This window comes from Salmo salar, chromosome 27 (assembly GCF_965601325.2).
Source record: "Salmo salar chromosome 27, fSalSal1, whole genome shotgun sequence".
In the NCBI taxonomy this organism is placed as follows: Eukaryota; Metazoa; Chordata; class Actinopteri; order Salmoniformes; family Salmonidae; genus Salmo; species Salmo salar.
Genome location: NC_138317.1, coordinates 5,903,240 through 5,919,767, shown reverse-complemented (window position 1 = coordinate 5,919,767; position 16,528 = coordinate 5,903,240). Strand labels below are relative to the sequence as shown.

Below are 16,528 nucleotides of genomic sequence, written 5' to 3'. Positions count from 1 at the left end.
GACCGCATTGTCCAGACAATGGACTGCTGTGAGAGACAGGAAGTTCTTCCAGCGCCCCCACCAGCACAACCGGGGTCTCCCCTGAGCGCCCCTTTCCCGCCTGAACCCAGTGGAATCCGTCTCTCCTTGCCACAGGAGTATGACGGGAGTGCTGCCAACTGCCAGGGGATCCTCCTTCAATTAAACCTCTATCTGGCCACGGTCCACCCAGCTCCATCGGACTGTGAGAGGGTGTCCGCCCTCATCTCGTGCCTCACCGGGAAAGCCCTGGAGTGGGCCAACGCCGTGTGGAGAGAGGGAGATGCGACGTTGGACCATTTTGAGGAGTTCACCCGCCGTTTCCGGGCAGTCTTCGACCACCCGCCCGTGGGCAGAGTGGCGGGTGAGCGCCTCTACCATCTGAGGCAGGAGACGAGGAGCGCCCAGGAGTTTGCCCTGGAGATTAGAACCCTGGCTGCCGGCGCGGGATGGAACAACAGGGCCCTGATCGACCACTACCGCTGCAGTCTGCGCGAGGACATCCGTCGGGAGCTGGCCTGCAGAGACACCAACCTCACTTTCGATCAGCTGGTGGACCTGTCTATCTGGCTGGGCAACCTGCTGGCTACTCGCGGACCTCCAGATTGGGGTCTGGTGGTTCCATCCTCCCGCACCCCCTCTCCGATACCCATGGAGCTGGGAGGGGCGGTGCGCAGGGAGACCGGAGGGGGTTTCCGCTCGTGCACCATCTGTGGCCGCAGAGGTCACACTGCTGGTCGGTTCCGGGTTGGTTCCTCTGGGAATCGAGGCAGCAGGCAGGGCGCTCTGGCGTCACCCCGTCCTCTGTTGCATATATGTTTGTGTCTGTCACTTTTCCTGAGTTTTCCTCGCTTTCCCAGCATAAGGCGCTCGTAGATTCAGGCGCAGCTGGGAATTTCATTGATATAGCGTTAGCTCATAGTTTAGGGACCCCCATTGTTCCCGTGGATGTGCCCTTCCCCGTTCACGCCTTAGATAGTCAACCATTAGGGTCAGGGTTAATTAGGGAGGTCACCGCTCCCTTGGGCATGGTGACGCAGGGGGGGTCACACGGAGAAAATTTGTATTTTCCTTATTGACTCTCCTGCGTTTTCCGTGGTGCTGGACCTACCCTGGTTAGCTTGTTATAACCCCACTGTTTCTTGGCCACAGAGGACTCTCACGGGGTGGTCTCAAGAGTGCTCAGGTAGGTGTTTAGGGGTTTCCCTTGGTGCTATTACGGTGGAGAGTCCAGACCAGGTCTCCACCATGCGCATTACCCCTGAATATGCCGATTTGGCTCTCACCTTCTCTAAGAAGAAGCGACTCAATTACCACCTCATCGACGGGGCGACTGTGCGATAGTTCTCCTGGTAGATGCTGCACTTCCCAGGAGTCACGTTCTTTTTTGTGAAGAAGAATTGACTACCGGGGTCTAAATCAGATCACGGTGAGGTATAGTTACCCGCTACCGCTCATACCCACTGCGATTGAGTCAATGCACAGGGCGCGCTTCTTCAACAAACTAGATCTCAGGAGCGCTTACAATCTGGTGCGTATCCGAGAGGGAGACAAGTGGAAGACGGCTTTCAGTACCACCTCTAGGCAATATGAGTACCTCGTCATGCCATACGGGTTGATGAATGCGCCATCAGTCTTCCAAGCTTTTGTAGACGAGATTTTCAGGGACCTGCACGGGCAGGGTGTAGTGGTGTATATTGATGACATTTTGATATACTCCGCTACACGTGCCGAGCATGTGTCCCTGGTGCGCAAAGTGCTTGGTCGCCTGTTGGAGCATGACCTGTACATCAAGGCTGAGAAATGCCTGTTCATCCAACAGTCCGTCTCCTTCCTAGGGTATCGCATTTCCACGTCAGGGGTGGAGATGGAGAGTGACCGCATTGCAGCCATGCGTAATTGGATGACTCCCACCACGGTAAAGGAGGTGCAGCGATTCTTAGGGTTTGCCAACTACTACCGGAGGTTTATCCGGGGTTTTGGTCAGGTGGCAGCTCCCATTACTTCACTGCTGAAGGGGGGCCCGGTGCGCTTGCAGTGGACAGCTGAGGCGGACAGGGCTTTCAGTCACCTGAGGGCTTTGTTTACCTCGGCCCCCGTGCTGGCCCATCCGGATCCCTCTTTGGCGTTCATAGTGGAGGTGGACGCGTCCGAGGCTGGGATAGGAGCTGTGCTCTCTCAGCGCTCAGGTACGCCACCGAAGCTCCGCCCTTGTGCCTTCTTCTCAAAGAAGCTCAGCCTGGCGGAGCGAAACTATGACGTGGGGGACTGGGAGTTGTTGGCTGTCGTCAAGGCCTTGAAGGCATGGAGATATTGGCTTGAGGGGGCTAGACACCCTTTTCTCATCTGGACTGACCACCGCAATCTGGAGTACATCCGGGCGGCGAGGAGTCTGAACCCTCGCCAGGCAAGGTGGGCCATGTTTTTCACCCGTTTTGTATTTACCCTTTCTTACAGACCAGGCTCCCAGAACGTTAAGGCAGACGCATTGTCCCAGCTGTATGACACAGAGGAGCGGCCCATGGATCCCACTCCCATACTCCCCGCCTCTTGTTTGGTGGCGCCGGTAGTGTGGGAGCTGGACGCGGACATTGAGCGGGCGTCACGTGCAGAGCCCCGCTCCCCTCAGTGTCCAGCTGGGCGTCTGGACGTTCCGTCTGCTATCCGCGACCGGCTGATCTATTGGGCCCACACATCACCCTCCTCTGGTCATCCTGGGATTGGTCGGACAGTGCGCTGTCTTAGTGGGAAGTACTGGTGGCCCACTTTAGCTAAGGACGTGAGGGTTTATGTTTCCTCCTGCTCGGTGTGCGCTCAGTGCAAAGCTCCTAGACACCTGCCCAGAGGTAAGTTACAACCCTTACCCGTTCCACAACGGTCGAGGTCGCACCTGTCAGTGGATTTCCTAACCGATCTTCCACCTTCACATGGTAACACCACGATCCTGGTCGTTGTTGATCGTTTTTCTAAGTCCTGTCGTCTCCTCCCTTTGCCCGGTCTCCCTACGGCCCTACAAACTGCGGAGGCCCTGTTTACACACGTCTTCCGGCACTACGGGGTGCCTGAGGATATAGTGTCTGATCGGGGTCCCTAGTTCACGTCAAGGGTGTGGAAGGCGTTCATGGAACGTCTGGGGTCTCGGTCAGCCTTAACTCAGGTTTTCACCCCGAGAGTAACGGGCAGGTGGAGAGAGTTAACCAGGATGTGGGTAGGTTTCTGAGGTCTTATTGCCAGGACCGGCCAGGGGAGTGGGCGGCGTTCGTGCCCTGGGCAAAGATGGCCCAGAACTCACTTCGCCACTCCTCCACTAACCTTTCTCCCTTCCAGTGTGTACTGGGGTATCAGCCGGTTCTGGCTCCTTGACATCAGAGTCAGACCGAGGCTCCTGTGGTGGATGACTGGTTCCGGCGTGCGGAGGAAACATGGGACGCCGCCCATGTCCACCTTCAGCGCACCGTACTGCGCCAGAAAGTTGACGCAGACCGTCACCGCAGTGAGGCCCCGGTGTGGGACAGGGTCTGGCTCTCGACCCGAAACTTGCCCCTCCGCCTGCCCTGTCGGAAGCTGGATCCATCTAACATCAGCTGGCTAGCTAACATTAGGCTATAACTAGCAATGCAAAATGGCATTCTGAGAAAACATCACTAACATTACACACACTTCCTACACATAAGTTAATGTTAGCTAGCAAGCCAGCCACCTAACCACAGCTAACGTTAGCTAGCTAACAGCAAGCTTTAACTTGGGATCTTTTGTTTAGACATGTCACGTTAACGTTAGCTAGCTAGCTAAAAAATTATAATCCCAATCCATAGAGTAACATTACTAGCAATACAAACCAATTGTCATAGCAAGCTAAAGTTAACCAAATAACGTTTGGCTTATTGTTAGTTAACAAGCCAGCCATCGAACTCCAGCTGGCTAGCTAACAGCAAGCTTTAGCTTGCAATGAAAACAACTTTCTGACCAAATTAGAAACGTATAATAACTGAATCTGTAGCTAGATTCTTACCTGTATACATGGATGTAAGCTTCACGGCAGACTGCAACCCCTTTTATCAGACATCCTGTGTTGTTTCCGTTTAGTTTGCACAGCTTGTTTGTCCTGTTGTGTTCCACTGATTTCAAAACGTGTTATGAAATGAGAGTCAGCCTAGCATGGCCCGATGGTCGTCCATCACAACTTTTTCCCACTGACCTTTGTCGATAGCGACTGATAAATTCAGGGCAGCAATGTTATTGAGAGCAGTAGCAACATATTTAGTAGTCACATTTGTGCAGTAGTCACATTTTAGAACAAGACTGTAACGTAACAAAATGGGGGGTCTGAATACTTTCCGAATGCACTGGACACTGCCTGAACTGGATATAAAATGACAGTGCAGGATAAAGAGGCTGATTTAAAGAAACATACCTGATGGCCATCTGTGACATATCTCAGGTGTGTCTTTACTTCGCAAAATAAATGTTTCACGATATTTTGGCCAGTTTTGTATGTACACTGAGTATACAAAACATTAAGGACATTTCCATGACATAGACTAACCAGGTGAATCCAAGTGAAGCTATGATCCCTCATTGATATCACTTGTTAAATCCACTTCAGTCAGTGTAGATGAAGGGGAGGAGACAGGTTAAAGAAGGATTTTAAGGCTTGAGACAATTGAGACATGGATTGTGCCATTCAGCGGGTGAATGGGCAAGACAAAATATTTAAGTGCCAGGCGCACTAGTTTATGTCAAGAACTGCAACGCTGCTGGGTTTTACACGCTCAACATGTGTATCAAGAATGGTCCACTACCCCAAGGACATCCAGCCGACTTCACACAATTGTGGGAAGCATTGGAGTCAACATGAGCCAGCATTCCTGTGGAATGCTTTCAACACCTTGTAGAGTCCATGCCCCGACGAATTGAGGCTGTTCTGAGGGCAAAAGGAGGGGTGAAACTCAATATTAGGAAGGTGTCCTTAATATTTTGTACACTCAGTGTATGTGTAACTATCAGTATCTGTTTGCATCTGTGTGCATTGTGGCAGACGGCAGGGAGAGGTGAGGGGAGTGGTGATTGAAGGGAGATACCTTGCAGCCCGCTGGCTCCACCCCTGAGCCTTATATGGACTTCCTGCCCCAACGAGGCAAGCCTGTGGTTCATTAAGCCAGGGAGTACTTGGGGATAAAAGAGGAAGCGGCCTGCACAAAGGGGCAGAGAATGGAGAGGGAAGTGAGTGTTGGTGAAGAGGTGTTGGTGAAGAGTGTTGGTGAAGAGTGTTGTGTTGTGAAACACGTATGTGGAAACCCCACACCCTTAAACCTGCTACATGTGGTGGAGAATGCGAGGACCGCAAACCAAGCTCAATAACGAAACAGACACAGAGCACCATGGAAGCATTGGTGAAACAGCTGGTGGAGGCGAACATAGCCCAGCAGGCTATGTATTGGGAGCTGCTGGAGGAACAGCATCAGCAGACCGCTCCCCCTGCGAGCTGAACTCAGCCAGCTGACAGCCGCCCAGGCCGGCAGGGCGGCATGCGCAGCAGTCTCTCATCCCAAACCCAGTAGGTTTATACTGAAGCTGAGAGGCTGACGACATCGAGGCTTACCTCCAAGCCTTTGAAAGGACAGCAGCTAGGGAGAAATGGTCCCATGAGCAATGGGCCAGCCTGCTAGCACCCTTCCTGTCAGGTGCGGCACAGAAGACCTATCAGGATCTGAAGGCTGACAATGCGACGCATTACGAGGGGCTGAAAAAGGAAACCCTGCGCCGGTATGGTTACACCCTGATTAGCAGGGCACAAAGATTCCATGATTAGGCGTATGATCGTACAGCATCCCCCCCGATCGCAAATGCAAGATGTAAGTAGGCTGGCCAAGAGCTGGCTAACTGCTGAACCACTGACGCTCACAACCATCGAGAAAGTGGTCATAGATACATTTCTACGCTCTCTCCCTCTCGCAGCTAAAAAGTTAGCAAGCAAGCTAACCCGCAGAGCGCAGATCAGCTGGTGGAACTGGTAGTAGGACAACAGGTGGCTTTGGAGGTCCTGTGCAGCCCCAACAGGTTAAAGGCACAGTCAACTTGGTGTATGTAAACTTCTGACCCACTGGAATTGTGATACGGTGAATTTTAAGTTAAATAATCTGTCTGTAAACAATTGTTGGAAAAATTACTTGTGTCATGCAGAAAGTAGATGTCTTAACCGACTTTCCAAAACTTCAACAAGAAATTTGTGGAGTGCTTGAAAAATGAGTTTTAATGTCTCCAACCTAAGTGTATGTAAACTTCCGACTTCAACTGTAGGTAGGGGTGAAGGGTCAATGTAATAGTCCGGTGGCCATTTGATTAATTGTTCAGCAGTCTTATGGCTTGGGGGTAGAAGCTTTTAAGGAGCTTTTTGGTCCTAGACTTGTCGCTCCGGTACCGCTTGCCGTGCGGTAGCAGAGAAAACAGTCTATGACTTGGGTGACTGGAGTCTCTGACAATTTTATGGGTTTTCCTCTGACACCGCCTGGTAAATAGGTCCTGGAATTACAGGAAGCTTGGCCCCAGTGATATACTGGCCCGTACGCATTACCCTCTGTAGCACCTATTGCAGGGTGGTGTGCGTACGTCCCAGTACATCACTGGGGCCAAGCTTCCTGCAATCGATGACCTATATAATAGGCGGAGTCAGAGGTAAGCCCATAAAATTGTCAGACTCCATTCACCCAAGTCATAGACTGTTTTCTCCATCACTCTCCTCTTGGCATTCTCTCAACAAGCTTCACCTGGAATGCTTTGTTGGCTGCTTTTCCTTCACTCTGCGGTCCAACTCATCCCAAATCATCTCAATTGGGTTGAGGTCTGGTGATTATGGAGGACAGGTCATCTGATGCAGCACTCCATCACTCTCCTTCTAGGTCAAATAGCACTTACACAGCCTGGAGGTGTGTTGGGTCATTGTCCTGTTGAAAAACAAATGATTGTCCCACTTAGCGGCAGGTAGCCTAGTGGTTAGAGTGTTGGACAAGTATCAAAACGTTGCAAGATCGAATCCCCAAGCTGACAAGGTAAAAATCTGTCGTTCTGCCCCTGAATAAGGCAGTTAACCCACTGTTCCTAGGCCATCATTGAAATAAGAATTTGATCTTAACTGACTTGCCTAGTAAAATAAAAAATAAAAAAATTGTAAATAAGTGCAAACCAGATGGAATGACATATCGCTGCAGAATGCTGTGGTACCCATGCTGGTTAAGTGTGCCTTGAATTCTAAATAAATCACAGACAGTGTCACAAGCAAAGTATCATCACACCTCCTCCATGCTTCATGGTGGGCACCACACATGTGGAGATCTTCCGTTCACCTACTCTGCATCTCACAAAGACACAGTGGTTGGAACCAAAAATCTTACATTTGGACTCATCAGACCAAAGGACAAATGTCCAACGGTCTAATGCCCATTGCTCGTGTTTATTGGCCCAAGCAAGTCTCTTCTTCTTATTGGTTTCCTTTAGTAGTGGTTTCTTTGCAGCAATTTGACCATGAAGGCCTGAGTCATGCAGTCTCCTCTGAACATTTGATGTGGAGATGTGTCTTTGGGTTGCAATTTCTGAGGTGCAGTTAACTATAATGAACTTATCCTCTGCAGCAGAGATAACTCTGGGTCTTCCTTCCCTGTGGCGGTCCTCATGAGAGCCAGTTTCATCATAGCGCTTGATGGTTTTTGCGACTGCACTTAAAGAAACTTTCAAAGTTCTGGAAATTTCGGCATTGACTGACCTTCATGTCTTAAAGTAATGATGGATTGTCATTTCTCTTTGCTAATTTGAGCTGTTCTTGCCATAATATGGACTTGGTCTTTCTGTATACCATCCCTCCCTTGTCACAACACAACTGATTGGCTCAAAATGCCTTAAGAAGGAAAGAAATTCCATAAATTAACTTTTAACAAGGCACACCTGTTAATTGAAATGCATTCCATGTGACTACCTCATGAAGCTGGTTGAGAGAATGCCAAGTGTGTGCAAAGCTGTCATCAAGGCAAAGGGTGGCTACTTTGAAGAATCTCAAATATAAAATATATTTTGATTAGTTTAACACTTTTTTGGTTACTACGTGATTCCATGTGTTATTTCATAGTTTTGATGTCTTCACTATTATTCTTCAATGTACAAAATAGTAAAAATAAAGAAAAACTCTTGAATGAGTAGGTGTGTCAACTTTTGACTGGTACTGTAAGTATTCACACCCCTGATGCAATACTTTGTATAAGCACCTTTGGCTGCCATTACAGCTGTGAGTCTTCCTGGGTAAGTCTAAGAGCTTTCCACACCTGGATTGTGCAACATTTGCACATTATTATTTTCAAAATTCTTCAAGCTCTGTCAAATTGGTTGTTGATCATTGCTAGACAATCATTTACAGATCTTGCTGTAGATTTAAGTCAACTGTATCTTGGCCACTCAGGATCATTTACTGTCTTTTGGTAAGCAACCCCGGTGTAGATTTGTCCTTGATTTGTCCTTGCTTATCTGTGAATTAATCTCCCAGTGTCTGGTGGAAACCAAACTGAACCAGGTTTTCCTCTAGGATTTTGCTTGTGCTTAGCTCATTCCGTTTCTTTTTTTTCTCTCCTGAAAACCTCCCCAGTCCTTAATGATTACAAACATACCCATAATATGATGCAGCCACCGCTATGCTTCAAAATATGGAGACTGGTACTCAGTAATGTGTTGTATTGGATTTGCCCCAAACATAACACTTTGTATTCAGGATAAAAACTTTTTGAAGTATTGTTTTGGAATATTTTTATTCCATACAGTCTTCCTTCTTTTACTGTCATTTAGGTTAGTGTTGTGGAGTATCTACAATGTTGTTGATCCATCCTCAGTTTTTTCCTATCACAGCCACTCTGTAACTGTTTTAAAGTCACCATTGGCCTCAAATCCCTGAGTGGTTTCCTTCCTCTCCGGCAACTGATTCCAGACGCATGTATCTTTGTAGTGACTCGGTGTATTGATACACCACCCAAAGTGTAATGAATAACTTCACCATGCTCAAAGGGATATTCAATGTCTGATTATTTATTTTTTACCCATCCACAGTGCCTTGCATAAGTATTCATCCCTCTTGGCGTTTTTCCTATTTTGTTGCATTACAACCTGTAATTTAAATTTATTTTTATTTGGATTTCATATAATGGACGTACACAAAATAGTCCAAATTGTTAAAGTGAAATGAAAAAATAACTTGTTTCAAATTCTAAAAAATTAAAAACGAAAAAGTGGTGCGTGCGTATGTATTCACCCCCTTTGCTATGAAGCCCCTAAATAAGATCTGGTGCAACCAATTACCTTCAGAAGTGACATAATTAGTTAGATTGCACACAGGTGGAGTTTATTGAAGTGTCACATGATCTGTCACATGATCTCATATATACACCTGTTCTGAAAGGCCCCAGAGTCTGCAACACCACTAAGCAAGGGGCACCACCAAGCAAGCGGCACCATGAAGACCAAGGAGCTCTCTAAACAGGTCAAGGACAAAGTTGTGGAGAAGTACAGACCAGGGTTGGGTTATAAAAACATATCCAAAATGTTTAACATCCCATGGAGCACCATTAAATCCATTAATAACATTTTTTAAGAATATGGCACCACAACAAATCTGCCAAGAGAGGGCCGCCCACCAAAACTCACAGACCAGGCAAGGAGGGCATTCATCAGAGAGGCAACAAAGAGACCAAAGATAACCCTGAAGGAGCTGCAAAGCTCCACAGCGTAGATTGAAGTATCTGGCATAGGACCACTTTAAGCTGTACACTCCACAGAGCTTGGCTTTATGGAAGAGTGGCCAGAAAAAAAGCCATTGCTTAAAGAAAAAAATAAGGAAACATGTTTGGTGTTCACCAAAAGGCATGTGGGAGACTCCCCAAACATATGGAAGAAGGTACTCTGGTCAGATGAGACTAAAGTTGATATTTTTGGCCATCAAGGAAATCGCTATGTCTGGCGCAAACCCAACACCTCTCATCACCCCGAGAACAGTATCCCCACATTGAAGCATGGTGGTGGCAGCATCATGCTGTGGAGATGTTTTTAATCGGCAGGGACTGGGAAATTGGTCAGAATTGAAGGAATGATGGATGGCGCTAAATACAGGAAAATTCTTGAGGGAAACCTGTTTCAGTCTTCCAGAGATTTGAGACTGGGACAGAGGTTCACCTTCCAGCAGGACAATGACCCTAAGCATACTGCTAGAGCCACACTCGAGTGGTTTACGGGGAGACATTTAAATGTCTTGGAATGCCTTAGTCAAAGCCAAGACCTCAATCCAATTGAGAATCTATGGTATGACTTAAAGATTGCTGTACACCAGTGGAACCCATCCAACTTGAAGGAGCTGGAGCAGTTTTGCCTTGAAGAATGGGCAAAAATCCCAGGGGCTAGATGTGCCAAGCTTATATGCCAAGAGACTTGCAGCTGTAATTTCTGCAGAATGGGGCTCTACAAAGTATTGACTTAGTAAGGGGGGTGAATAGTTATGCACACTCAAGTTTATTTTTTTTTGTCTTATTTCTTGTTAATTTCACAATAAAACATATTTTGCATCTTCAAAGTGGTAGGCATGTTGTGTAAATCAAATGATACAAACCCCCCAAAAATCTATTTTAATTCCAGGTTGTAAGGCAACAAAATAGGAAAAATGCCAAGGGGGGTAAATACTTTTGCAAGCACTGTACCAATAGATGCCCTTCTTTGTGAGGCATTGGAAAACCACCCTAAACTTTGTGGTTGAATATGTATTTGAAATTCAATGCTCGACTGAGGGACCTTACAGATAATTGTATGTGTTGGGTACAGAGATGAGGTAGTCATTCAAAAATCATGTTAAACAATATTATTGCACACAAAGTGTGTCCATGCAACCTATCATATGACTTGTTAAGCCCATTTTTACTCCTGGACTTATTTAGGCTTGCCATAACAAAAGGGTTGAATACTTATTGACTCAAGACATTTCAGCTTTTAATTTTTGATTAATTTGTTTAAAACAAATGAAAAACATAATTCCACTTTGACATTATGGGGTATTGTGTGTAAGCCAGAGACCAAACAATCTAAATTTATCCCATTTTAAATTCAGGCTTTAACTCAACAACATTTGGAAAAAGTCAAGGGCTGTGAATACTTTCTGAAGGCACTCGGTTGCATCTCACTATGGATGGCATTGCCTTTGACTTTATATTGCAGACATCTCTTCTCATTGAAATCCCTCCTTATCGGAACCAGAGGATATCCAATCCTGTTCAGGTGAACTTCTATGTGTGCAATGGCAAGAGGAAAAGGAGCCAGTACCAGCACTTCACCTACATGTCTGCCAATGGTAAACTCTCTTTCATTCTGTCTGTCTCCGTCTCTCTCTTTTTTTACCCAGCACCCTATCCCCTACTCCTCTTTTGTCTATCCTTGTCCTTTCATATCCCAGACCAATAAGAAAACTTTAAGCACAATTTTTACATCTGAAGAAAAGAACACAAACATTCTGTATTCCGTCTTTGGTGGTTTTCAAGTAAGGAACAAAGCGATGGTTTGGGTTATTCCCATTGTAAAAATGGATCTCCATAAAATATATCATTTTCCATACCTGCAGCTATAAGAACACTTGGAGTGGACTGCACCAGAGTGGAAAAGGGGAGGGGAACACTGTTTTTTGAATAGCCAAACTGTTGCCAGACTAAATGAAAAACGCCACACCAGATCAAATGTAAAAAAATAAACACTTCTAATTGCAGCCGGCTTGGAGAAAGCTAGTATCCAGTGGGTGGTTCAAAGCTCTGATTCAACTGCGGTCCCAGTCCTGTATGTGGGCGCTGACGTGCCTCAGTTGCTTTCCCCTCTGAAAGTGCAGCATTGTCCTCAGCCTCTGGTGAGAGTCAGAGAGGGGGGAGAGAGGGGACACTGGGCCTGGTCAGTGTCTCTTAAAGGGTTAGACTCAAGTCTCTTCATTAAACAAGCTGTCTGGACAGTGTGGTATGTGAAGTCATGCCACACACTCTAGTAGTCTACACATTAGGTCCAGACACCTACAGTAGAAGAAGATTTGATATCCCTCCAAATTATGTGGATTAAGCCTACACCTAATGAGATGGAAATTACTGTCGCTTATAATTTTTTTTTTTTTACTTGCATATATCAATAAAACCTGCAGAAGTACAAACATTTCTGTTACAGTACACTTACCCAGGCATTTCTAACAGTACTGTTATTTCAGCAACATCACATATTTTTATTGCGGAGATGCTAAGGCACACTCTCAGATTTTGTGGTAACACAAACATTGCACTTATCCTACTCATCTGTGTGTTGTGTCTGCGCATTAGTCTATCCTGTCGCTTGCAGACACACTTCCTCCTACTGGGTCTAAAATAGAAGCGGTTTGCTATTGTAAACCTGCTGTTGGCATGACTCGTCTCATCAGAATTCACCTTGTTCACTTGACAGCGGGCTCAGCAAGGCTGGGTGTTGCAGGATGTAGCTTGGTTTCACTCGTTTTAGGTGTGCAAATCGAGTTTAGTTTTTGATGCACGATAAATCTCAGGTTCAAAACCGGTGCTAACGGTCGGTTGTCAGTGGACTGCGGCATCAGCCGTTAAGCGAGATTGACCGAGAATCATACAGGAGGAGATGTAATGTTCAACACGTGTGGATCTTGTTGAAATGTAATGTTCAACACGATCCACACAGGAATTTGGTATTGGTAGCCAAGGGCTGGGAACTGAGAACAAGACAGTGGAGAAAGGGCCCTTCTGAACTCAACCATGGTCACCACAAGCATAATCATTGAAATCTTCAAAGCATTTTGCAGGCACCATTTTGTTTCAATATTGAGCCACGTCTTGAAATATTGGGGTTTGAATGAGCAATACATAGCATATTTGGTAAAACAGTTTTTTGTGTGTTTTTTTGAGAGAGCAGGATTGTATTTCATGTTTGGGTACAGTATGAAACTTCTGCAGCAGCAACATATTTCATAATGCACGTTTATAGAATATTATTGCCGGGGTCTGATCCAAAGAAAATAGGCATTTTTATTGTAGAACCAGCTGGAAGTCTCTTGTGGTGATGATTCATCCCCTTTTGTCTCTCCCTTTTTTCATTTTTGAATATTTTCAGCAGGGTGGAAAAGACACAGAGTCTCATTGATGAGAGTGTTTGTTTGGCTGTGGGTATCCGAGCCACTCACTCACTCACTCATTCACTCACTCACTCACTCCCTCACTCACTCACTTACTCACTCACTCACTCACACACTCACTCACTTATTCACTCACTCACTTATTTACTGACACTCACTCACTCACTCACTGACACGCTCACTCACTCACACACTCACTCACTCACATTCTCATACTCACTCACTGACACTTTCTCACTCACTCGCTCACTCACTCACTCATTCACTCACACTCACTCACTCACTCACTTATTCACTCACTCACTTATTCACTGACACTCACTCACTCACTCACTCACTCACTCACTCACTCACTCACTCACTGACACTTATTCACTCACTCACTCACACACACACACACTCACTCACTTATTCACTCACTCACTTATTCACTGACACTCACTCACTCACTCACTCACTCACTCACTCACTCACTCACTCACTCACTCACTCACTCACTCACTCACTCACTGACACTTTCTCACTCACTCACTCACTCACTCACTCACTCACTCACTCACTCACTCACTCACTCACTCACTCACTCACTCACTCACTCACTCACTCTCACACACACACACACACACACACACACACACACACACACACTCACTCACTTATTCACTCACTCACTCAATCACTTATTCACTGACACTCACTCACTCACTCACTCACTCACTGACACGCTCACTCACTCACTCACTGACACGCTCACTCACTCACATTCTCACACTCACTCACTGACACTTGCTCACTCACTCACTCACTCACTCACTCACTCACTCACTCACTCACACACACACACCACTCACTTACTCACATTCTCACACTCACTCACTGACATTTTCTCACTCACTCGCTCACTCACTCACTCAGTCACTCACTCACCCGCGTACACTCGACAGGAGATCGAACCGTATGTTTATTCATTTTACTCCTTTTCCTCTCCTTTTTCTCCTTCTTTCAGTTCCAATGATAAAAACGGAGCCGAATGATGACTACGACCCCCCCCAGGTGTGTCCCCAGCGTGGCCCTGGCCTGGCGCTTCGCCCCAAGCCTTACTACACCCCACAGGTCATGACCTCCATTATACCCACAGAACTCCGGCCGTGTGTGGGGGGCACCTACTCCGCCTGCCAACGGAGACTGGGAGGGAAGCCTTCCTCACTGTCCTCCTCATCCTCCCCCAGCACAAGTCCCAAACTGCATGACCTGTCACCCACCACGCCCTTCTCCAAGTGCCTGTCAGCAGGCCCATCCCAGTCTCCGATCCCACATGTCTCCATCATCCAAGAGAGTCCTGGATGCTACCAGCCGCAATCTGTCCTCTACCCACCCAGTAGTGCCTCATCCTCACCAGGCTCACAGCCCTCCACCCCTGACACCAGCTGCCTGGAAGCCCCGTTCTCCCCTACCCACTGCCTAACGCCGCCCCAGCCCATCAGTGGCAGCTCCAGCCCAGTGACCCAACAGAGAGGCAGCCGCTCCTCGAGCCCCACGTTGGCCATTAACATCAAACAGGAGCCAGAGGAACTGGACCAGATGTACCTAGATGATGGTGAGTTATTAATCATAAACCTCTCCAGATTATCCTAATGCACTGTGACAATTAAAGCCACCATTGAAACATACAGTAAATCATATTATTGGCATATTGTAAATAATTTTTTGTGTAGCTAGCTGCTTAGAAGCTATGTAAATGCACACTTGACGTAATACAATACTATGCTATGCTACTATCAGTCACTATTTACAGTAATTGCCTTCTCATGAACTTAGTGAGAAAGGCATTTATGATTAACACCCTCTGGTCCTAATTCCTCCTACTGCTATCAGCCGACTAGAACAGGGATTTACCGTTAGATCATAGAACCCTGGTAGGTCTGTGGTTGAAATATCGTACTTTGAAGCCCCTGAATAATGGCCAGGCCTTTTAAAAGTCCACTGATAAAATAAACAACTCTCCTCTACCATTCCTCCCAAGCAGAGTGCAAGCTGGGGAATTTTAGAAACCCAGTTTTATGATCTCACTGGTCTGGGATTCCAGCATTCACCACCACTAAGGGTTCTGGGCTGTGTGCTGATTTGCAATAAATGGGATAAATGATCTTCCCTGGGGTTAGCTAGACAACAGTGCTGCCTGGCCTCATATCAATCACTGGGAGGAAACCATCCTTCAGACCTGGAGCTGGGAGAGTCGCTAACCAGCAGCTATCAGCAGCAGTAAAAGTAGAGCTCTTTGATGTGATCTGCACCAGACCCCAGCTGAACTGAACTGAGCTCAAATGTCTGGCTGGGTTGGGCTGGGCCTTCCTAGCCCTGGTGGATTGGTTGTTATGCTGGAGCTACGCTCCAACCATTCTAATTGCCCCCTTCCTGCTAACAGTCTGGTTAAATAACACACTGACTGAAGTTCTGTTAGGCTGCTCTGTCTGTCTAGGGAAATCAAGCAGCAGAGCTTATATTGTAGTAGGTTATTCACATCGCTCCTCTAATAATGAAGTTATCACTAACCACATTTATCAGGAGTTGTGCTTCTCTTGTACACTTAGTGAACAATGGTGGATTTGGACCAGGAGAGGTATGATTACAGTAATGTGGACAGGAGTTTTGGCATGGTTACATGTGGATTTGGACCAGGAGAGGTATAATTACAGTAATGTGGACAGGAGTTTTGGCACGGTTACATGTGGATTTGGACCAGGAGAGGTAAAATTACAGTAATGTGGACAGGAGTTTTGGCACAGTTACAAGTGGATTTGGACCAGGAGAGGTATAATTACAGTAATGTGGACAGGAGTTTTGGCACGGTTACATGTGGATTTGGACCAGGAGAGGTAAAATTACAGTAATGTGGACAGGAGTTTTGTCACGGTTACATGTGGATTTGGACCAGGAGAGGTATAATTACAGTAATGTGGACAGGAGTTTTGGCACGGTTACATGTGGATTTGTATTTTATTGACTCACTAAGGTGTGGTGGTACACTAATTCATTGTCGACCATGCTCGTTAAAGTTCACATAGACAAATATAATATTTTTCTTTTGTGCAGAGACACCTACTGTCCATGGACTAGTAACTTATTCTGTTCAATTAGTTTCAGCACTAACAGGAAATTTGATTTGTGAAAATTATCATTAGATTTGGCCGCTGAAGTCATACTTCCTAGCTTTTTATTCGTTTAAAATGGTGAGATACAGTATATATATTTTTTCATTTAACTAGGCAAGTCAGTTAAGAATACATTTGTATTTACAATGACAGCCTAGGAACAGTGGGTTAACTGCCTTGT

General features: G+C 46.4%; 1 protein-coding gene across 1 annotated transcript in view; it reads left to right on the top strand.

The window, feature by feature from the left end:
* The window catches only part of nfatc1 (nuclear factor of activated T cells 1), a 71,839-nt gene that overhangs the window by 44,952 nt on the left and 10,359 nt on the right, over positions 1–16,528 (top strand). Inside the window, exons 8-9 of the mRNA XM_014177036.3 lie at positions 11,251–11,383; positions 14,202–14,792. Coding sequence (XP_014032511.1) covers positions 11,251–11,383; positions 14,202–14,792 — 724 coding nt within the window. The remainder of the gene's footprint in view (positions 1–11,250; positions 11,384–14,201; positions 14,793–16,528) is intronic.